The 23560-nt window shown below is 44.9% G+C and overlaps 1 protein-coding gene across 1 annotated transcript in view; it reads left to right on the top strand.

Moving 5' to 3' along the window:
• Positions 1–21681, top strand: part of LMNB2 (lamin B2) — a 92091-nt gene extending 70410 nt beyond the window's left edge. The window contains exons 8-12 of the mRNA XM_056569909.1: positions 14140–14449; positions 16158–16265; positions 17805–17924; positions 19271–19375; positions 20486–21681. Of these exons, the coding sequence (XP_056425884.1) occupies positions 14140–14449; positions 16158–16265; positions 17805–17924; positions 19271–19375; positions 20486–20527 (685 nt within the window). The 3' untranslated portion in view covers positions 20528–21681. The remainder of the gene's footprint in view (positions 1–14139; positions 14450–16157; positions 16266–17804; positions 17925–19270; positions 19376–20485) is intronic.
• The last annotated feature ends 1879 nt before the right edge of the window (positions 21682–23560 follow it).

Raw genomic sequence — 23560 nt, 5'->3', positions numbered from 1 at the left:
TGACCCCATCTGGAGAATATTGTCTTCTAGAGACATCAAGGGCTCTAACATCAGAGATGCGTTTGATAGAAATGAGGCACAAAAGAACTGTAAGTTTAAAGGAAAGTAACTTAAGAGAGAGAAGGTCATTGTCTTCCCAAGAAGTAAACAGATTTAATACAAGATTAACATCCCAAGTAGAGTTATATCTTGGTAAAGGAGGGCGACGAAAACGGATACCCTTTAAAAGTCTGCAAACAAGAGGATGTTTACCAACAGGGATAGAGTCAATGAGAGAATGTTTAGCAGAGATGGCGGATCTGTATACATTTATGGTCCTGTAGGCTTTGCCGGAATCAAAGGAAGCGGAAAGGAAATTTAAGATGTTGGAAATAGATGTTTGTAAGGGATCCAAGTCCCATTGAGAGCACCAATGAAGCCAAATTTTCCAGGCTGATCTGTAAGCAGATTTGGTGCCTGGAGCCCAAGCGTCTGATAAGAGTTCTCTAGTTGTGAGAGAAAATGGCGAGAGTGATCTAGACTGCCTGAAATCAGACAAGCAATTAGGGTTAATTGGTCCGAGAGAATTAGAGGATGAGAGTTGCCAAGAGGGTCCAACAGTAGGTCCGGAAGGGATGGAAGGATTCGTGGGTAATCTATTAATAGTGGAAGAAGTTGAGGGAACCATGATTGAGTTGGCCACCAGGGAAGAATTGTGACCATAGTAGATTTCCGAATTGAGACTTGAAGAAGAAGTCTTGGAATTAGGTTGAAGGGAGGAAATGCATAGAGAGTTTCTGGAGGCCAAAATTGTAGGAATGCGTCTGATCCTAGAGCATCCGGGTCTGGTCTCCAACTGAAAAATTGAGGAATTTGACGATTCAGTCGAGAAGCGAACATGTCTAGTTGGAGGGGGCCCCATAATTGATCTATTGTCTGGAATACGGAAAGATGAAGTTTCCAGTCGCTGAAATCCGTGAGAAAGCGAGAGTTCCAATCCGCAATGGAGTTGGAAATTCCTGGAAGGTATTCTGCTTTCAAAGTGATATGCCTGTCTAGACAAAAATGCCAAAAATCTTTGGCAATATCGGCAAGGGACTTGGAATTCGTTCCGCCCAAATGATTTATATATTGGACTGCAGATATATTGTCCATGCGAAGTAAGACACAGCAGTGGGATAAATTCTTGACAAAACTCTTTACAGCGAAGGACCCAGCTAAAAGTTCTAAGCAGTTGATGTGTAATTGGGATTCGGAAGGAGACCATTTCCCTCCAGTAGAGAGGGAGCCGCAGCGAGCTCCCCAACCTGAGAGACTTGCGTCCGATTCTATTATAATATCCGGGTTTGGATGAAAAATGGTTTTTCCATTCCAAGTTTGGATATGGGAGAGCCACCAAAGAAGTTCTTCCTTGGCGTCCTGGGATAAACGAATCTCGTCCGAGTATCCCAGGCCATCCCTCAAATGTTGGATCTTCAATCGTTGAAGAGCTCGATAGTGAAGAGGGGCTGGAAAGATAGCCTGAATTGAAGCTGATAGAAGACCCACTATTCGAGCAATGGATCTCAGAGAGATAAGATCTTTCCGGAGAATTTGGCGAATTTCTTTCCGGATAGTTTTTAGTTTCTTGGGTGGTAGACTCAGAGTAGTTGACTGAGTGTTTATTAAGAAGCCCAGAAACTCCAATTCTTGGGACGGAGTTAATATAGATTTTTTGAAATTTATCAGAAAACCCAAATTGGACAGGAGAGATAAAGTCCAGTCTCTGTGTGTGAGAAGAAGGGATAGAGATTGTGCCATGATAAGTATGTCGTCGAGGTAAATTATGAGGCGTACCCCTCGACTTCTTAAAAGTGCTACAACCGGTTTCAGAAGTTTTGTGAAGCACCATGGGGCCGAGGATAGGCCGAATGGAAGGCAAGTGAATTGCCATATTTGATTGTTCCATGGAAATTGAAGAAATGGTTGGGATGAAGGATGAATTGGGATAGTCAGATAAGCATCTTTCAGATCGATTTTTATTAACCAATCGTTTTTTAGTAATAAGTCTCTTAGGAGGTGTATACCTTCCATTTTGAAATGTCTGTACACAACGAAATTGTTGAGTAGTCGTAAATTGATTACAGGTCTGTGACCTCCGTCCTTTTTGTTCACTAGAAATAGGTTGCTGAGAAAACTCGAATGAGTTTGTTGGACGGGTATAACAGCTGCCTTGGTAATAAGGTCTTTTACCTCTGTATCTATCAGAAGTTGATCTGATTTTGAAAATTGGATTGGATGAGGTGGGTTGTATTGAATAGGAGGGGATACAAAGTCTATGTGGAAGCCTGAAACTGTATTCAGGATCCAGGAGTCTGATGTAATCGTATTCCAATTGTTCAAAAAATGCATGATCCTTCCGCCCAATGGAATGTTGTGGAAAGAAAACGGAAGGCTTACCTGAAGAAGGTCTTGCTCTTGGGATTCCACGTTGACTTCTGGGGCGCCAGGTTCTGGCTCTATAGGGAAAAAATGGAGTGGGGTTCGGGGGTTGAGTGGGGTAGAAGGGTTGGGGGGGTTGGTATTGTTGAAAGGAGCCTCTCTGCTGTCTAGCCGGGATGTAACGGCCGGAAAATCGGCTCCTGCCTTTTCCGGCCCTGGTAAAAACTCTATTCGAGAATACCTTTTTTAGGGAAGATTGAGCTTTGGTAATTGAGGAGAACATGCCAACATACTTCCCCATCTGTTGAATGAAATCATCCCCAAATAACATCCCTTCAGTGGGATTAGAGGGTTCATTAGAGGCTAAATTTGAGAGTTGGGGGTCAATCTTCATAAGAATCGCTCTTTTGCGTTCTGTAGTGAGCGCCGTATTAGCGTTTCCAAGGAAACATACAGCTCGTTGAGCCCAGCCCCGGAGGACTTCAATGTTAATAGGCTTAGAAGTAGAAGCAGACTCCTCAACTAAGTCCAAAATTTTTGACAATGGGCCTAAAAGATCAAGGAGTTTGTCTTGGCAGGATTTAAAACTCCTGTCAATTCCTTTTTTCGGGTTTTTGCCCGTTTTCATTAAAAACTTGTTTAGAATTGGGTCAATTTCAGGTGTTACAGAAGAACAATGGGGAAGAGTGGGGCGAGGGCACTCAGCTTTCATTTTATTTCTAGTAGACTTATCAAGTGCTTTATTGATTCTGGCTGTCATGAATTGTGCTATTAGTGAGTTAGGTAACCATTCACCTGACCGGGGATGACGGATCAGGGATGGATCAAAATAAGCTGCATCCTGTTCGGATGGAGCAAAATCTTCCTGTAAGACAGGGTCTTCAATAATTTCTCCACTCTCTTGTGAAAGATATTCACTTTCCTCAGAGAGATCATCCTGAGGATCAGAAGAACCATCTGACTCAATTTCAATGAAAGAGTCTGGTTTTTGCCGCTTTGCGGATTTTTGAGCCCTTAATTTATGTTCTTCCTCACGGGCTGAGGGTATAATATGTGTCTCAGGGACACAGGTCATGTGGCTAGTAGTAGGAGCATCAATAAGGACATCCTCTAGGCGACCCTTTTTTAGATGTTTTTTAGAAGGGATGCCGTCGCTAGAGATATGATGTCTCTTGGCCTTAGCTTTTTTATGGATATTAAATCCCTTAGCCAATTTAGAAACAGAGGTCTCAGGGGACCAGTATAGGTCTGAGGGAGTCTTTGGATTAGATGTAGTGGGATGAGCTAAAGCCATAGAAATTGATCTAGATACACTATCTTGTAACACCGTAACAGCGGATTGCAAGGCTGAGTGGACAGAGCGTGCCACTGAGGAATCCACTAATGCCTGAATATTATCCAGGTTGGAATTGTCAGTAATTGTAGGTTGAGGGCGATTTTCTCTTGGGACAGCCCTGGATTTGTCTGACATTTCCATATTAAATTATTGCAGATAAATAATAAGGGATAGAAATATATAAACAGATTTTCTATGAGGAGAAAATCTGAATAAATTCTTTACAAGAGTACCTAAAGCTGGCCACAAGGTGGTAGCAGAGGCTGAGGTAACGAATTATTTGTTAAAATATTAGATGTAAAGTAACAAATAGTATAATAGTAGCTAAAATGGAGGAGGCTGAACGGGAGGATGTTCTCTGAGTGACTGACAGGAACCGTCTGAGAGACAGGTTCCCGCCCACGGCAGGTGATGACCACTCTGCCGAGATCTCGCGAGAGCCGAGATCCAGTGCACAAGATGGCGGCGGTGACGCAGCAAGAAAGAAGAAAGAAGATGTCGGAGTTCCGTGAAGATTATGAAGTAACGATGGACAAAAGCTGAGGTCGGAGGACAAGGTAAGTAGTCAGAACATAATCGGAGACGAATTAAGGGATAAAGAATAAGAAATCATGCGATAGTAGGGAGAAATCAGTGTAAAACACAATGGAATGTGAAAAAGAAGATATGCCTGCAATAAAGTGAATATTATTAAATTAAATAAGTCTAATAATATCAAAGGGGATAGTCAATATATATATATACACAGAATTATACATCTAATATAAGTATAAGACACATAAGCATAACAAAAAGGGGGGCAAAGAAAATTAAAATAATAGTGTCAACAAGGAATATGATAAACGAATATGTATAGGGGTGAATACACAGTATAAATTAAAATAGAAACAATAATTAATTATATATATCAATTAAATCAATATATATATATATATAAGGGACACTCATCTATTCACTCTGCTGAGCAGCAAAAGAAGAGGAAGATATTATACAAACTGTCACCTTTATTATGTATCCTGTGTTACTATTGGCTAATGTGAAAGGTAGCATGTTTGGCTACGCTATACCTTACGTTTAAAGTTTTTTATCATACATATCATCTTATATATGTATTTCTTTTGCTGCTGAGTAAGTAAAAGAGGTTTAAAAAGCATAATAGGAGCGTTTTGTCTTGTTATAAAATCTCTGCTATCCCTCGATCGCAGGATTATTCTTCCTCCCATGACTCGCCAGTCCCTCAATAGGGGCGATTTTTCTCTATCGGCTCCATTGGGGGACACAGACCGTGGGTGTATGCTGCTGTCTCTAGGAGATGTGACACTATGGCAACAAAAACAGTTGGCTCCTCCCAGCAGGATATACCCACCTTCAGGCTCTGAGCCAATCAGTTTAAGCTTAGTGTCAGAAGGAGGTGGACATGATCTGGACTGCTCCAGACCAGGTCTTCAGTTTTTTTTTTCCTAGTTAGGGACGTGTTAGTTTTTTTTTTATTCCTTTTCTTTTCTGTTTTCAGGCGGGGACTCAGGGACTGCAGTTCCCCGTTTCCCCATTGTGAATGAGGGGGCACAGACATTGCGTATATGCGCTGTTAACCCCCCCCCCCCCCTCGCCAACGGTCAGCGCTTGGGTGGTACCTCATGGGTCCGGGTCCCCCTATTTACCTTCTCGCCTCACTCGCGCATAGCAGCCAGGCGTGATGCAGGTAACTAAAGCTGACTGAAGACTTCACTGAAGACTCCATTAGGTAAGTTCTTCTGACTGAGGTAAGTACTTTCCCCCCTTTTTTTTTCTCCATAGGTACGAACTCGCAACCTCTGGAGACCCCCTGTTTTTTGGCCCACCTACACTTTATGGGCTAGCCTATGCAAGGGCTGTACTTTATTCTGAGGGGGCATTTTTTATGGGGCACTACACTTGTGTGGGGGTGTGTGCTTGTGTGCTTTATCGGGCCGGATGCTCTCAGCGCCGGTTTAATTTTTTGTCGGCAGTGCCTTATATGCGGCTGATAGCCGCGGCAATGCCGGGCGCTCCAGCGCCGGCTTACTTTCTCTTTCACCGGCAGTCTCTGCCGGCACTTTGTCCGCCCACTCTCTACCCCCGGCCGCATAAACGGCCGTCAGGTGCGCTCGGGACAAGGAGCAGGCGTCATGACAGTTCTCTAAGGCCGTCTATAGCTCCTCTCACAGGGCTAGGAGCTCTCAGAGGCGCGAAGCAGCCTCCAATCAGCGCCATGGGCGCGATTTTCAGTTAGAAGGGGTCACTCAGTGAGTGCCTTGCTTCAGGCACGCCCCTCTCTTCCTATTGGCTGGCCTGTTCACTCTTTCTAGCTGCTCAGAGCGAGTTCTCCTCACTGCAGCTGACAGGGGACACAGACTAGGGTGAGAAAGTTCCTATCTCCTTTTTTCTTTCCATATTATGTCCGTATCCAGAGCTGTTCCTTCCTCTAAACAAAAACGTGGCACTTCCGTGACTTACTATCTCTGTAATACCAAGATGTCTGGCTCTACTGAGCCCACTTGCCCTGCCTGCTCCCCCAGACCCACTGGTACCCCCTGATGTCCCTTCGGTCCCAGTGGGTTCAGCCGCTCCACCAGCCTGGGTTTCTTCCCTGTCCCAGTATATGGCTGACTTGACCCAAGTCTCCCGTTCGGTGGCTGAGGCCTCCCAGGAAGTGGTGTCCGCCTTGAAGGGGGTCTTCTCTGCGCAGGACCTCTGGAAGGGCCCGTTCCTCGTCTCCACATACTTCACGCTCTCACAAGCGTCCTAGGGGTGCCTCGTCTGACTCTTCTATTGAGTCTTCAGATAGACTTGAGCGTTCCCCTCGTTGGTCCCCCCCCCCCCCCCCCCCTTGGTCATCTGGGCACAAACGTTGTTCCTCTAGAGGAAGTTCTAGGAGTCGCCGCTCTGCCACGCCAGAGCCGTGTACTCGGTCAGGGTCGCCCCCCTCCAGGGCTGGCTCTAATCATGCTCATTCCCCTGGTGGACGAGGCTTCCGAGCCAGCATCTGACTCAGAGGACCGCCCGGACTCAATTGCAATGGTGAACTCTTTGGTGACAGCCCTAAGAGACACCTTTCACTTAGAGGACCCAGGATCTTCGGATGTCAATCCAGGAGTATCCTTTCATTGTGCTAAGCCAGCACTTCAAAGGTTCAGCTCTCACGCTGACTTTGACGACATTCTGGAAACCGCATCGAAACATCCAGACAAGAGGTTTCCGGGAATGAAGACAATTCAAGCACGTTATCCATTTGACAAGGACCTTGTCACTAAGGTGGTTTCCCCTCAGTGGATCCACCAATTTCCCGGATCTCTAAGGCGACTACACTGCCTCTGGCATATGCCGCTGCCTTCAAGGATCCCACGGATAAGAAGGTACAATCCTTAGCGAAGTTTGCCACTGAAGCAGCTGGCTTTTCTCTTCACATCTTCACCTCGACATGGGTGTCCAAGGGCCTGGCGGAGTGGTGCCAAAAGCTCCATCAGGATATCTTTATCGGGATCCCCTGCGGAGGAGCTATCTGCTCTGGCTCTCCAATGCTCTAAAGCTGGGGACTTCCTGTGCACAGCTTTCATGCAGGCAGCCTGTTCTGCTTTTGCTGTGGGTCACCTAGCGGCTCTCCGCCGCTCTATGTGGCTTAAAGCTTGGAATGCGGATGCCGCTTCCAAAAGGTCTCTCACTGAGCTTCCCTTTACGGGCGGCCGTCTTTTTGGCAAACGCCTTGATGAAATTATCTCTGAGGCAACGGGAGGTAAGAGTTCCTTGTTACCTCAAAATAAGGCTCGCTCTACTTCCCAAAGGAAGCCCTTTTCCTTTCGGTCCTTACGAACCTCTGGCTCGAGCAAAGAGTCCGGGCAGGTGCCCTCGTGGGACAGGAAGGCTCCCTCGTTCCGGCATACGCCTGTCTTGGAAGTCGGACTCCAACCCGTCCGGCCGCTTTGCGCCCAAATCAGGTAACCGCAAGCCCACTTCTGCATGAAGTGAGGCCCCCACCCGCGGTTTCTTCTCGGGTGGGAGGTCGTCTCTTGTTTTTTCGAGACATTTGGACCTCTCGCATTCAGGACTCTTGGGTCAGGGATGTGGGGTCCAACGGTTACCGGATCGAATTTGCCTCCCTTCCGAGGGATCGCTTTTTTCGCTCCCGGGCCCCCCGGTCTCCTCCTCTGGCGAAGCAATTTCGGGGGGTTTCGGGGTTTCTATTCAAATCTTTTTGTGGTTCCCAAGAAGGACAGTTCTGTGCGTCCAATTTTGGACCTCAAGCATCTCAACAATCACCTTCTCATCCGATACTTCCGAATGGAATCTCTCCATTCGGTGGTGGCGTCCCTGGAACAAGGGGAATTCCTTTCATCAGTGGACATCAAGGATGCCTACCTCCATGTGCCAATATTCCCAGGCCATCATCGGTACCTCCGCTTTGCGGTTCCGGAGGGGCTCTTTCAATTCGTAGCTCTCCCCTTCGGTCTAGCCACGGCTCCTCGGTTCTTTACAAAGTTCCTTGCGCCAGTGATGGGCCTGTTACGGTCGAGGGGAATCTCGGTGATAACCTATCTGGGCGACCTTCTCATCAAGGCACCAACCAGAGCCCAGACTCTAGAGAATCTGGACGTCACTCTCCACACTCTGACTCGCTTCGGGTGGCTGGTCAACCAGGACAAGTCAGTCCTCCGCCCTACCAAGTCTCTAACCTTCCTGGGACTTCAATTCCTGGGACACAGCCTCTGCCTGGATTTGTCTTCCACCGGACAAACGTCTGGCGCTCCGGTCGGGGGTCCGCTCCCTTCGATCCTGGGTATCAGTCTCCATCCGCACTTGTATGGAAGTCCTGGGTTGGATGGTGGCAACTATGGAGGCCGTACCCTTTGCCCAGTTTCATTACCGCCCCCTTCAACTGGCGATTCTTTCCCGATGGAACAGGTCTCTGTCCCTCGATTGTCAGATTGTTCACCCTCGCAGGGTCAGTCAGTCTCAGCTCTGGTGGCTCCGCTCCCCCCTTCTTCTCCAAGGGCAGTCATTTCTTCCCCTTCACTGGCAGGTTGTTACAACGGATGCCAGCCTGTCGGGCTGGGGCAGTGTGTTCAGGGACTGGACGGTTCAGGGACTCTGGTCTCCCCAGGAGACCCTTCTTCCAATAAACATATTAGAATTACGGGCGATTCTTCTTTGTCTTCTTTATTGGAAGTCCAGTCTTCAGTCCCGTCCTGTCCGCGTTCAGTCGGACAACGCCACGGCCGACAGGGCGGCACTCGCAGCTCGGCAGCCATGGCCGAGGTGACCAAGATTCTCACCTGGGTGGAGAGCAAGGTTCCGGCCATTTCGGCAATTCACATTCCGGGTGTGCTCAACTGGGAAGCGGACTTCCTCTGTCGGTCCTCACCCGACCCCGGTGAGTGGTCTCTACATCCAGAGGTCTTCACACAACTCTGCGACCTCTGGGGCATTCCGGACATGGACCTCTTCGCGTCCCGGCACAATCGGAAGATCCTTACTTTTGTGTCCAAGTCCCGGGACCCTCAGGCTCTGGTCGTGGACGCCCTAGTGATTCCTTGGGCAGGGTTTGCCCAACCCTATCTGTTCCCTTCTCTTCTGCTCCTTCCCAGGGTGCTGAAGAAGCTCAAGGCAGAGGACATCCCCGCCATTCTGGTAGCTCCAGATTGGCCCTGAAGGTCTTGGTACGCCGACGTAGTCAGGCTCCTGGACGACACTCCACTGTGCCTTCCGCTCCGTCCGGACCTGCTCCCTCAGGGTCCTCTTTGCCACCCCAATTTACAGTCGCTGCATTTGACGGCGTGGCGGTTGAGACCGTGGTTTTGAGGGCCTGCGTGTTCTCTTCCCAAGTCATTCACACCATGCTCAAGGCTCGTAAGCCCTCCTCTGCAAGACAGTACTTGGCGGTCTTATTTTCGTTGGTGTGAAGCTCAAGACTTCTCCCCGGTAACCTTCTCGGTTCCCCATCTTCTTTCCTTTTTGCAGTCGGGGTTTGAACTAGGGTTGTCTCTCAGTTCTCTTTAAAGGTCAGGTTTCGGCCCTTACTGTTCTTTTCCAGCGGCCCCTGGTTTCTAATTCTCATGTCCGGACTTTCCGTCAAGGAGTGATGCATGCTGTTCCTCCTTATCGGTCACCCTCTCCCCCTTGGGACTTGAATTTGGTTCTGAGTGCCCTCCAGGGTGCACCTTTTGAGCCCCTTAGAGAGGTGTCTCTACGCCTCCTTTCTTGGAAAGGGGCATTTCTTGTTGCTATCACCTCCATCCGGAGGGTGTCTGAATTGGCAGCTCTCTCCTGCCGTTGTATCTTTTCTTGGAAGGGGGCCTCATTGCGGTCACTTCCATTAGAGGAGTTTCTGAGCTGGCGGCTGTCTCCTGTCATTCCCTCTTCTTGGTTTTACACCAGGACAAAGTTGTTTTCCGTCCGGTCCCGTTCTTCTTGCCTAAGATGGTCTCCTCCTTTCACCTGAATGATGATATCATCCTTTCCATCCTTTTGTCCAGCTCCGTCCCATCCCAGGGAACATTTACTTCATGGTCTTGATATCATATGGGCTGTTGGGATTTACCTTTTCGGTCACTTCTTCTTTTTGCCAGTGTGACTTTCTTTGTGGTTACGGAGGGTCGTCGTAAGGGACTTCTTGCTTCAAAGGCGTCCATTTTGCGGTGGGTCGGTTCTGCCATCTTGGAAGCTTACCGCTGCAAAGGGAAGTCTCCTCCTTTCCGGGTCTCGGCTTATTTCACTTGTTCTGTCTGGGCTTCCTGGGCTTGCCGCAACAGGGCTTCGGTCTTGCAAATCTGTAAGGCGGCCACCTGGTTGTCCTTGTACACGTTTACAAAGTTTTACCAGGTGCATACTAGGGATCGACTGATATCTGTTTTTTAGGGCTGATACCGATAATCGGTGCAGGTTAGGGCCGATAACTAATACCGATATTCCGGTATAAGTTATTGGCTATTTATCCCCCCGCGACACCGCTGCAGATCATTGATTTAAAGCGGGCGCTTTAAATCAATGAACTGCAGCGGCTTTTGCGGTGCCATAGCCCGCCGCCGCCCGCTTCTCTCCCCCTGCCTGTCCGGGGGTCCTGAGTCCTATCACCGCGAACGCGTTGTTATTGTTTTCTTAGGGTACATTCACATGGGCCGGGGTTTACAGTGAGTTTCTCGCTGGGAGTTAGAGCTGTGGTGGAAAATTTGCTGCATTTCATACTTGCAGCAGAAAACTTGCTGTAAACCCCTACCCGTGTGAATGTACCCTGTAGCTGCAACCTCCAGCTGTTGCAAAACTACAACTCCCAGCATGCACTGACCATACATGCTGGGAGTTGTAGTTATGCAACAGCTGGAGGCACATTGGTTGCAAAACACAGTTTAACTCAGTACAACTCCCAGTATCTACGGTCTATCAGTGCATATTGGGAGTTGTAGTTTGCAACAGCTGGAGGCACACTGGTTGCAAAACACTGAGTTGGGTAACAAGCTCAATATTTTGCAACCAGTGTGCCTTCAACTGTTGCGAAACTGCAACACTCAGCATGCATTTACAGCCAAAGGGCATGCTGGGACTTGTAGTTATGCAACTCCCAGAATGCCATTTGGTAGTTTGTGCATGCTGGGGGTTGTAGTTATGCAACAGCTGGAGGCACATTTTTTTCTATGGAAAAAGTGTGCGTCCAGCAATTGCATAACTACAACCCCCAGTATGCACAAACTATCAAACGGCATGTTGGGAGTTGTAGTAGTGCCTACTGCTGTTTAATAACCACTCCCAGCATGCCCTTTTGTGCATGCTGGGAGTTGTTGCTAAGAAACATCAGGAGGCCAGCCTTACCCCCTGCTGCTGCTCTGTCGGATCCTGCCTTCTGCCGCTGTCTCCGCTCCAGGGGCCCCCACTCAGGTACTCCCAGCACAAGCTCTCATCCTCCACAATAGGGGGGCGGAGCGGGTGCCGTTAGGGACACCCCTACAGTAGGAGTCCTGATTCGAAAAAAAACCTATAAAAATAAACGTGGTATCGCCGCATGCGGAAATGTCTGAACTATAAAAATATATGGTTAATTAAACCACACGTTCAATGGCGTACGCGCAAAGAAATTCAAAAATAGCGTATTTTTGGTCACTCTTTATATAATGAAAAAATGAATAAAAAGCGATCAAAAAGTCTGATTAATACAAAAATGGTACAGATGAAAACTTCACAACACGGCGCAAAAAACGAGTCCTCATACTGGCCCGTACGCGCAAAAATAAGTTATAGGGGTTAGAAGATGAGAATTTTTAACATATAAATTTTCCTGCATGTAGTTATGATTTTTCTCCGAAAGTACAACAATATCCAATCTATATAAGTAGGGTATAATTTTAACCGTATGGACCTACAGAATAAAGATAAGGTGTCATTTTTACTGAAAATGCACTGCATCGAAACTGAAGCCCCCAAAAGTTACAAAATGAAATTTTTTCTTCAATTTTGTCGCAAAATGATTATTTTTTTTCTGTTTTGCCGTGGATTTTTTTGGTAAAATGACTAAGCCATCATATGGAATTTTATGTGCAAAATTGAAAGAGTTATGATTTTTAGAAGGTGATGAGGAAAAAATGAAAATGCAAAAACGGAAAAACCGTGCGTCCTTAACCTCCCTGGCGGTATGATTCTGTCTGGAAATTTGTACCAAAAGCAGTACAATTTTTATAACTGAATTTCACATCTCCCTTCGTCCATTTCACATCTCCCCCGTCACATTCCCCCTCCCTTGTCACATTCCCCCTCTCCCTTGTCACATCCCCCGAAACATTCTCCCCCCTCCTTGTCACATTCTCCCCCCTCCTTGTCACATTCTCCCCCCCTCCTTGTCACATTCTCCCCCCCTCCTTGTCACATTCTCCCCCCCCTCCTTGTCACATTCTCCCCCCCTCCTTGTCACATTCTCCCCCCCTCCTTGTCACATTCTCCCCCCCTCCTTGTCACATTCTCCCCCCCTCCTTGTCACATTCTCCCCCCCTCCTTGTCACATTCTCCCCCCCTCCTTGTCACATTCTCCCCCCTCCTTGTCACATTCTCCCCCCTCCTTGTCATTCCCCTCCTTGTCACATTCTCCCCCCTCCTTGTCATTCCCCTCCTTGTCACATTCCCCTCCTTGTCACATTCCCCTCCTTGTCACATTCCCCTCCTTGTCACATTCTTCCCCCTTGTCACATTCCCCCCTTCATGTTACATTCCCCTCCCCTCCCTGTCACATTCCCCCCTCCTTGTCACATTCCCCTCCCCTCCCTGTCACATTTCCCCCCCTGTCACATTTCCCCCCTTCATGTCACATTTCCCCCCCCCTTGTCACATTCTCCCCCTTCATGTTACATTCCCCTCCCCCCTGTCACATTCTCCCCCTTCATGTTACATTCCCCCCCCCCCCCTGTCACATTCCCCCCCCCCCCCCCTGTCACATTCATCCCCCCCCCCCCCTTGTCACCTTGTCCTGCAGCAAATACACTAGGTTTGCCGGGCAGATTTCAAACCTAGTGTATTTGCTGCAGAACAAGCCCCTTCCCCTTCAGCCAATCACAGGCTTTACACCACTGCGGCCTGTGATTGGCTGAAAAGTGAAAGGTCCTAGAAGATGAATAGTGAAGAGAGGACACCCCGGGCTGCACGGAGGGGAACAGCATCTGCAGGGACCGGGACTAGGTGAGCAAAAGTTTTTTTTATTTTACTACTTCTTTCTTTTACACTTAGCTCAGTGTTTTTGGGCATGCTGAGAGTTGTAGTTTTGCAACAGCTGGAGGCCCCCTGGTAGGGAAACACTGACTTTTTTTTAGTATTTTTCTTTACCTGCTCTGGCCGGCCCCCGCAACGGGAGCAGACCAGAGCAGATAATCGCATGTTTTCCCGGGGGCCGCATCGCTATATCGCATTGCTTTTGCGATATATCGTGCAGCCCGGCCGGGAACTCTGTAATTCTACCCCGAGCGTGACTCGGGGTTACCGATCCTGGCTGGGAAAATTAACCCCGAGTCACGCTCGGGATTACCGCTCAGGAGGTTAAGGGGTTAATACAAATGTATTTGTATTTCTCTCATATCCCCACAAGAATATTGAAAATTGTCCATCTTTCAGCCAGGTAAAGGTGTAGTCCCATCTGATAATTTGACTGCATATCACAAGCATGTGCAAGGTACACTGCCCTGATTTAGTAGGAAGTGTGATTTATTCATAGTAAGTGATGGCATTACCTAGAAATATGCCATCCCTTATAAGATGGAAATAATCCTGCAAATTGACATGTCTGTGAATAGCTCAAGATTATAGGGTCACGAAAATGATGCTTTATTACGGTTCTATTTTTTCTGTGCATTTGTGATGTGAAGAAAATTTCTAATTCATCAGAGAATAACTTTTCTTAAATACTTAACTCTTTAAAGGTTAAAATTATCACCAAGCCCACAATCTCGTGTAACAGTATCTCGAGCCACTTCAAGTAGCAGCTCCGCTACCACCCGCCAGTCTCGCAACAAAAGAAAGCGCATAGAAGCTGGAGAAAATGAGGAAGCCAGCAATATTCAGTCTTCTGCTAGCTGGGTTAAACTGCCACATGGTTCAAGCAGTGCTGTTGAACGAAGCAGTAGTAGCAAGTTTCATATGTCACAGCAGTCTACTGCAACCGGCAGCATCACTGTAGAGGAGATTGACCAGGATGGAAAGTTTATTCATCTAAAAAATAATTCTGATGAGGTGATTATTTAAAGTTCGGATTTAAGCTGTATTCATGTCCCTTATATTGTTCTTCCTTCTGTAAATATCTAAAGACAATGTTGCCTGCAGGTTGTTTTATAGTATTACATGCTACACATTGAAATGGTTGAAAGGTTGTGTAATTCATTCTCTGTTCCATAGAGGCAGGCCATATGGCCTGATTGCCTCATTGACTCTATCATGGCTCTGTTAAGGGTGCATGGAGAGGACTTACTAGCTGAGCCACTGTTAATAGCCAGCACAGATCAATCTCAAAGCTGACAGCAACATTAAAACAGCATTTGGTCATCATGGGTGGTTCAGGCTTTGTGGCAATAGCACTGCACTGATCAAATGGAGAAATAGAATTATTAGAAATCTTTAAACCACACCCATAATAAAAACCTCATCCCCATTTTTTTTTTTTATGGGGAAAACAAAAAATAAACGGTATCATTTGCATGTGGAACTGGCCTAATTATTAAAATATAACCTTCCGTTCAGTGAATTGCTGTTTTTTGATCACATACCAGAAAAAAATTAATAAACATTGTTCAAAGTCTGATCTATACCAAATTGGTTTGGAAAAAAAAGCCTAACCCAGCTCCATAGGTAGTAAAGAAAAAAAAAAAGCCGTCAGAACAGGGTTGTTACTCAGTACCTAATCTTGAATGTGTGTGTTTATAATTTTTAGCAGCTATATTCCTCTCAAATACCTTTTTTTTTCTGTTGCTCAGTTGGTTTGTCATTCTGTTCTTTGGAGGAGGTGTGCCCTCACTCTGCAAGACTGGTCCTCCTCCTTCAGTCTGCTGTGTAGGGCCGAGTCCCTTCATCCAATCACTGCAGGCTGCTATGAATGCTCCCTCCTTTGTTTTCATGCTGCTGTCTGATAGGACAGGAGTAAGCACAGAGGAGTGCTCGTCCCACCTTCACAAAGGTGATGATGTAGGCGGACAGGATTATAGTGTGGATGGTTTGTGGACCCCTAGTGGTTTCTATAAGCCATTATTTCTATAAAAAGGAAAAAAATATATAATAATTAAGTATATTAGAATAGTTAATGTTTTGCCAAGATATATAACATATTAAAGGAGTTGTCTAGTAAAATATGTTATCACCTTTCCAAAGGATAAGTTATAGATTGCCTGAACAAGGCTCCGGCAGTCTGCTAGAAGGGGGCGTGTCGACCCCCGCACGGATCGGAGGCCGACACGACCCCTCCATGTATCCCATAGAGATACGTGGAGGGGGCGTGTCTGCCACTGCTTTCGTCGGGGGTCGAAAACGGCCGCTTCCGGCAGACTACCGAGGCCCCATTCAGGAGATCCCGAGGGCCCCAGCGGTCAGACCCTCTGCGATCTATAACTAACTTATCCCCTATCCTTAGGAGTTATATTTCACTGCACTAATCCTTTTAAGTTTTTTAATCAGGCAGTGCCCATTTAAGTAGTCAGTTGAAGAAAAAACTAAAAAAGTAAAATGTAAAGAAACCAAATTTTTTTTCCCGCTCCATATTATATAGAAAAATGAAAGGTGTCAATGCTTGATACAGTTGCTCCCACAAAAATAAACGCTCAAGAATTGTGGCTATTAAAAGGCCATGAGGAAAAACTTTTTTAAGAATTAAGCTAGTTAGTATGTGAACAAAGGCTGTATTAACATGAATAAATATTTCAACTTTTATTTTTTTTTATTTATTTTTTTTCAGGATCGATCTCTAGGCAGCTGGAGACTTAAGTTGAGTGTTGGAGACGAAGATGAAATGGTATATAAATTCACACCAAAATATGTGCTAAAAGCAGGCCAGTCTGTTAAGGTGAGCAGTCTTTGTATCACTGCATGGAAACAGCTGTGAGTTTATTTGACAATTCATTATTTTATTAATATAAAATAAACCCCAACCAGGACTTTATTATGATCGCCGCTTTTTTGTGGTGTATAAATATTTTTTTGTGCCTAAAATTCAGCGGAGAGGCACAAAATGTCCTTATAATTAAAAAATCCAAGTTGTCAAAATTCATGAGTCTGTCAACATGTACATATTAATCGCTAAGTATTGCAAAGAAGTTTATGGTCAAAGAGGCCTTAAATAGATGTAAAATGGACACTGTCAGATACGAAAACTTAATATGTTGTACATCTTGTCAAAACGTTAACCTTTTCTAATAACATTTTCTTATGAATTGTATTTCCATTTTTATAAAAATCATGGTTTATAAAAATCATGGCTTTGCTGAAGCACAGGAATGGACAAAGTCCTGTTAGTGAGAGTGGGCTAGCACTCCTGTGTCTGATAGCACTGTTCTCTCTCCTGTCCTGTCGGACAGGAGGGAGCGTGGAGGAGTCCTGTCAGACAAGAGGGAGGGCGGAGGAGTCCTGTCAGACAGGAGGGAGGGCGGAGGAGTCCTGTCAGACAGGAGGGAGGGCGGAGGAGTCCTGTCAGACAGGAGGGAGGGCGGAGGAGTCCTGTCGGACAGGAGGGAGGGCGGAGGAGTCCTGTCGGACAGGAGGGAGGGCGGAGGAGTCCTGTCGGACAGGAGGGAGGGCGGAGGAGTCCTGTCAGACGGGAGGGCGGAGGAGTCCTGTCAGACAGGAGAGAGGGCAGCGGAGTCCTGTCAGACAGGAGAGAGGGCAGCGGAGTGCAAAAGTCATGATTTCTATAAAAAGGAAATAACATTTTCTTATGAAGTACCGTATTTACTTCAGCATAGAATATGCATTTTTTTAAGCTAAAAGTCTATCTGCTTGTTATACGCCGATAAACTTTCTGGCCCCGCAGAAGCCACTGTGGTTCAATGATTTATAAATCATGTAACTGCAGCGGCTTCTACGGGGCCAGACTCCCGCTGCTCGGTTCTCATGTTCCTTCCCATCCCTGGCTTTCATATTTACCTGCAGGAGTGCGCCGACAGGTAAATATGAAAGCCAGGGATCGGAAGGGACATGGAACCCAAATTTCCTTGGGAAAATAAGGGTGCGCGTTATACCCCGATAAATAGGGTAGATTAGAAAGGTTAATGTTTTGTCAAGATGTAAAACATAGATACAAAACCTTTTTATATGGCAGTGCCTATCTATAAAACAGTATGATTGACAAGGGTGATAAAATTTGCCATCCCTGACCCCCTTTTTGTAAAGGGGAAAAAAGGTTCCATGTGTAAGATTTAGAGAGCCCTTTTCCTTTCCCGTTACTGCCTAAAGATGAGTGAAACTACATTTTGACACCAAAAAAGAGAGAGAAGACTTAGCCCACAGACAACAGTTATCAGTAGAAAAAATTATTTATTTAGATGAAATGGAGTTTTATACTTTGAATGCTGTAAAAAAGAAACTAAAATAACTAATTTTGTCTCAGATATACAGTGCTGATGCTGGGGTCGCCCATAGCCCGCCTTCTGTTTTGATCTGGAAAAATCAGAGTGCTTGGGGAACAGACAGCAGTATCAAAATCTCCCTGGTGAACAGTGAAGAGGAGGTCAGTTCATAATGAAAATTGTTTAATTATTAAGCAGCCGTTTAAACTGCATAAAAACATTTATGTATCGCCTATAGCACCAAAATACTGGTAGAACAATAGGTCCCAAAGGTTCCAAATTTCCAGGGGGATTAGGGGTGTCTAACCTCTGTGATTTCCAAAATGGGATCCCAATTGCTGTGTACAACAGAGTGATGCCTAGCATATGCACACCACCACCCCCATTTGTCTATCGAGCAGCCAAAGAGTACAGCGCTCTGCTTTCTTCTGCAGCTCCATAGGCAGTGAATGGAGCTGCGGCACCCGTGTGTAAGTTCAAAACAAAGCAGTCAAGGCCCCATTCTGGAGATCATGGTGGGTAGCAGCTGCTGGACCTCCCCTGCAATCTGTCACTTATCCCCTATCCTGGAAATAAGCTTATTTAACTTGGAATACTTTAGTAAAATGTAAACTCCTATGCTTAACGCCAATAAACGCTACATTTTTCAGTGTTGCATAAACTGCCTTTGATCACTCTCAATCTCATTCACTTGGTTATGCATGCTTTAGGGTGCGTTCCCACCTGGCGTATACACAGCATATTTCATGCTGCGCAAAATTTGCGGCAGCAGCACGGAAATACGCTGCATGTTCCTCGCTCACTATACACACAGGGCTTTCCGGCAGCAGCTCTATGCGTGTAATGAGTTTTGGAGGCGGAGCCGTGTGCCGGCGTTACTGTGACATGCGGCTCCACCTCTAAAACTCTTTGCACACATAGGGCTGCCGCAGGAAAGCCCAGTGTGTATAGTGAGCGAGGAATACGCAGTGTATTTCCCGCTGCTGCTGCAAATTTTGAGCAGTGTGAAATACGCTGTGTATACGCCAGGTGGGAACGCACCCTTAATGAGTTACTTTACTGCCATTTCCCTCTTGCCTACTGCACTGCAGCCTCCTTTTGCATATTGTGCAATCATTACTGCCACAATTAAGTGGCTCAATGTGATTCTAAAACTGGTAGTATTTTTGGCAAAAAATTTTATTTCAAGCCCTAAAATAAAAAAAGCTTATCCACAGGATAAGTGTCCCGGAGGTTGGGCCCTGAATGATCTCTAGGTTGAAGCCCTGAAATCACTGAACCGAGCTACATTTGTTGTCCATGAAAGTGTCGGCAGTACCAGAGTGCATTTCTGCCGCTTCTATAGACAGTGAATGGAGCTTGTGCCGACCCACTGCTACATTCCGTGGGGAGAGTAGGGGCTTCCAGAGGTTGGAGCTCTGCGATCAGACACACTTTTTCTTAGGGCTGGAATATCCTTTATTTTAGTGGTGTTCCTTATAATCATCTTTTCATACTAATTTATCAGGAAGTAGCTGTTAGAACTGTAACAAAGACTGTCGTGTCCACTGTAGAAGAGGACGGAGAGGATGAAGAAGCTGATTTTGGGGAGGAAGATCTCTTTCACCAGCAGGTAAACAAGGTTGATAGTTTTTTTTTTTTGTTTTTTTATATACAACATACTTTCATACCATGTATAAAGATAGTTTTGTCCGTTGTAATGAGCAGAACAAGGAAAGGCCGAAGTTGAACCCTGATATATTGCGGTGTCCAGCTCTGCACACTGCTCTTGCTTCAGCTATAGAAGGTATAACATCCTTTGAAGCCGGACTTCGGAAGGACATGTGTTTTATGGGATACAAAGTGCAGTACTATGTAATAATAATGTACATAGAGCTGGGTATTTTTGTTAGCCATTTTTTACTTTTCTTTAAATTAAGCTCTACCAGCAGTATCCTTAGAACTTATTTGGGTTAATAGAAACTTTTCAATTATAGGGTTTTCATACCACCTCAATTTTCTGCATGTAAGCACTGTGGAGGCATGAGCAAGAGTTACCTAGGGAATGTTGACTTATGCTAGAGGCCAGGTTTTGAGGGACATTGTTAGGCTGTAGTCTCATAACGTTTTGTAGTTACAATGGGGGAGATTTATTAAAACCTGTCCAGAAGAAAAGTTGCTGAGTTGCCCATAGCAACCAATCAAATCGCTTCTTTCATTTTTAACAAGACCTCTGAAAAATGAAAGAAGCAATCTGATTGGTTGTTAAGGGCAACTCAGCAACTTTTCCTCTGGACAGGTTTTGATAAATCTCCCCTACAGACCGGATCCGGCTGGGAAATGTGTAAACCGGGCGCATCCGTATCCCAGCCGAACATGGCCCGCATCTCATTCATTTTAATGATCCGACTGGAGTCAGTGACTTCGGTCGGCTCATTTTTGCCCCATATCTGGTTTTCTGACTGGACTGAAAAGTTGTTTTCTGACATGTCTGATTCCTCTACAGGTTTTGGTAAGTTACCCCCTAAGGGTACATCCACATTTGCGTATTTTTGTTGACCAATGGGTCAATGGGCAGTTTTTGCTGACCACTGACCAATGGGTCAAAATCCGCTTCAACAGATATGCAGCAGAAAATATGCACGTGTGAACATACATGTTTTGGGATAGATATTACCAAGTATAGTTATTAATACCTGATAAGTGGTTTCTTATTAATTATGTTATATTTGTCATTCTACAGGGTGATCCTCGTACCACATCCACAGGCTGTTACCTAATGTAACCAATATTTCCGGTGTATGCTGATTTACTGCCAGAGTTGCTATTTTTTTATACTTTTATTTTTTTTAGGCATTGTTTAGTTTCATCCATGAAACGTAAACTACTGCCAGACATGTTTGCAAAGGTTTTCATTGTTGTGTTTTTTATTTTTATTTTATTTTTTTTTAAATATGCTATCATTGTTCCCTGTGGTTTTAACACTATATATATCTCTCAATGAGGGTGCACGTTTTATGTTTTACCTTTCATGTGGCAGATATCTTGTAGAGGAAAAGTTTCAATGTGTAGCTAGCATCCGCAAGATGTTTTATTGTTTTAATTTTACAGTTTACTGACAAAGGACCTACTTTTAGAGTTTGTTTTATTACATATTTTCTCTTTAAATCTACTTATGAGAGAGAAATGTTAATACTTTAAACCAATCAATGGCAATTTACATTAGCCACGCCTCCCTCTGTTGTAGATGTCCTGCCAACCACCCCACCCCCAAAATTCGGCACATGTATTGATACAATTTCTTAGTCCATTAATCCATACTCTAGTTATGTGTTAGGGCTTGTTCCGTTGTCAAATGTGGTGCAGTAAACTAGTTGTTAGTGGGTTCAACTGCTCATGTTTGAAAGGGTTCAAGTTAAGGGTTTACTTAATTGTGCAAGTTATTAGCATGAGGGTATTGGGGCCGATGAAAATGGTCTTACAAAAAAGTTATTTATACAAAAGATTACCAACCTACATTTATGATCCTCTTTCTTAATTTGCTTGTCACCATGACTCTTCGCCAAATCTGTTTTCTGTTTAACTATTGTCACAAAGCATTCTACTTGAACTTATACAAAGGCTTGCCCCTCTGTTTAACAGCTTGCAGTCCAGTAAAGGGCTGTCTCAAAAATATTTAAAAAAAATTAGATTTCCTAAAAATTTACAATTATTCAATAGAAATTTTTAAAATATTTGTTTACATATTGCTACATTCTTGTTAAGTTTCCTGCAGTTGCCTCTTGGCTCCCTCTCGGAACATCAACCTACTCTGCCCAGTGCTGTTGGCCACTCGTGCCTAGTAGCTCACTACCATCTAGATTAGAGATGAGCGAATTTACAGTGATTCAATTTGCCACGAACCTCGCGGCTCGGCAGTTGCTGACTTTAGCCTGCATAAATGAGTTCAGCTTTCAGGTGCTCCGGTGGGCTGGTGACTCTCTCCTAGGACTGTATCCACCTTTTCCAGACCACCGGAGCACCTGAAAGCTGAACTCATTTATGCAGGCTAAAGTCAGCAACTGCCGAGCCGCGAGGTTCGGGACAAATCGAATCACTGTAACTTCGCTCATCTCTAATCTAGATAATCTTATACACAAGCAATAAAGAAGGGAAATTGGTCACATCATCAGTGGATACATGAGATGGACATTTTAAGCACAGGAGCACCATAAGAAGTGTGAAACAGTGTTAAGGTATGTAACAATTTTTCAATTGGAAGCTCTAACACAGTGGTCTTCAAACTCTGGTCCTCCAGATGTTGCAAAACTACAATGCCCAGACAGCCAACGGCTGTCCGGGCATGCTGGGAGTTGTAGTTTTGCAACATCTGGAGGGCGAGAGTTTGAAGACCGCTGCTCTAACAGCTATTAGAATAGGCTAATATTTGTGGGGGGAAACTTTCAGTCCTAAAACTTTAATTTATTTTCTAGAACAATGGCAAGGTGAGGCTAAACTGTTCCCCTGCTTTTTACCAGACACTGGCCCCAACATGCTGCATTGTAACCAGCTATTTGAAGCATGGATGTGTGTGTGAAATGGAAGTAAAGTCTTCTATGCAAGTCTAAGACAACTGTTACAATGCCCTAGTGTCATGCCCAGAGCTGGCGAATAGCAGGGTAATGAAGCCACACAGTGAGACGGAAAGCAAGACTGCTGTTTAGCCTGACCCTGCTATTTCCCCTGATGATCTAGGGCTGGACAGTCCCTTCAGTGAAGAATATTCCATTCATAATACTGTTAGTTACTCTATCAAGGCCGTCTAGCTACAAAACAGAGGATGCATATGTTTTATTATACTCTATTTTTAATTTGGCTCCAGAGTTGAGTTTGAAGAAAATGCACTTTATGGATATAACTGTATCCCTATACTCTCTGTATGCATGTGCATTAGTAAATGACACACAGTGTTGTCCTCAATCTCCACTTTAGAACTGTATTTAAAAAAAAAAAGTATGTTACAAAGTTTTAAACTTCCTATTTTTTGTAGCTCTTTTCTTTAATTCTGAGCAACCCCTTTTTTCAACTTTTTTTCTTGATTTAAAAAAAGGAAACTTTTTTTTGTCTTGTCCAGGCAGCAGACACAATGTGATATTTTTGCAGCTTTTGCAAAAAAAATAAATTAATAAAAAAAGTGGCAGCTTAAAAATAATTTTAAAAAAATCTATAAATCTACAGTTAAAAATAGATAATTAAATAATGAAGATAAGGTTAATAATATGCATATCTGTAATGGCTTAGATGCGATTGTTTTGTTATATAATGATGGGTATATATTGTAACAGTACAGTCATTGGGGGGGGGGGGGGGGGGAATCCTAGTTGAATGAACAATGTTTACTATGTTTTCAGGCAGAATTGAGCCATGCACATTGTCAGTCATGTTTAAAAACTGCAATAAATGTTTCCATTCAAGAATCATATAATTCAATATTGAGCCTTTGGAAAGATTTAAATATATATTTGAAGTCATATTGCAGTCACACATTTATCATAGGTGACACGTTTTAGAATGGTGGGAGTCCAACTGCTTCCACAACAGAGGAGCCCAATCTTCCCACCAGATGGAGTTGGAGTTTGAATAGATTGGTGGCCAAGCATTTCTCCTTGCAAACTCTATAGGAGTTATAGAAATCGCCCAATTCAGATTTTCCACTGCCCTTGGTCGAGTGTCTGTGTTTGGATTCTTACAGATCCAGTGGATAGGTGATAAATGTTTTTTCATGGAATACTTAAATACAAACTTGTGGTCCCTCGACTGTGCCCACTAACATTTAATC

This window comes from Hyla sarda, chromosome 1 (genome assembly GCF_029499605.1).
Source record: "Hyla sarda isolate aHylSar1 chromosome 1, aHylSar1.hap1, whole genome shotgun sequence".
Classification (NCBI taxonomy): domain Eukaryota; kingdom Metazoa; phylum Chordata; class Amphibia; order Anura; family Hylidae; genus Hyla; species Hyla sarda.
The sequence above is the reverse complement of the archived record's forward strand: the minus strand, read 5'-3'. Positions and strand labels throughout refer to the sequence as shown.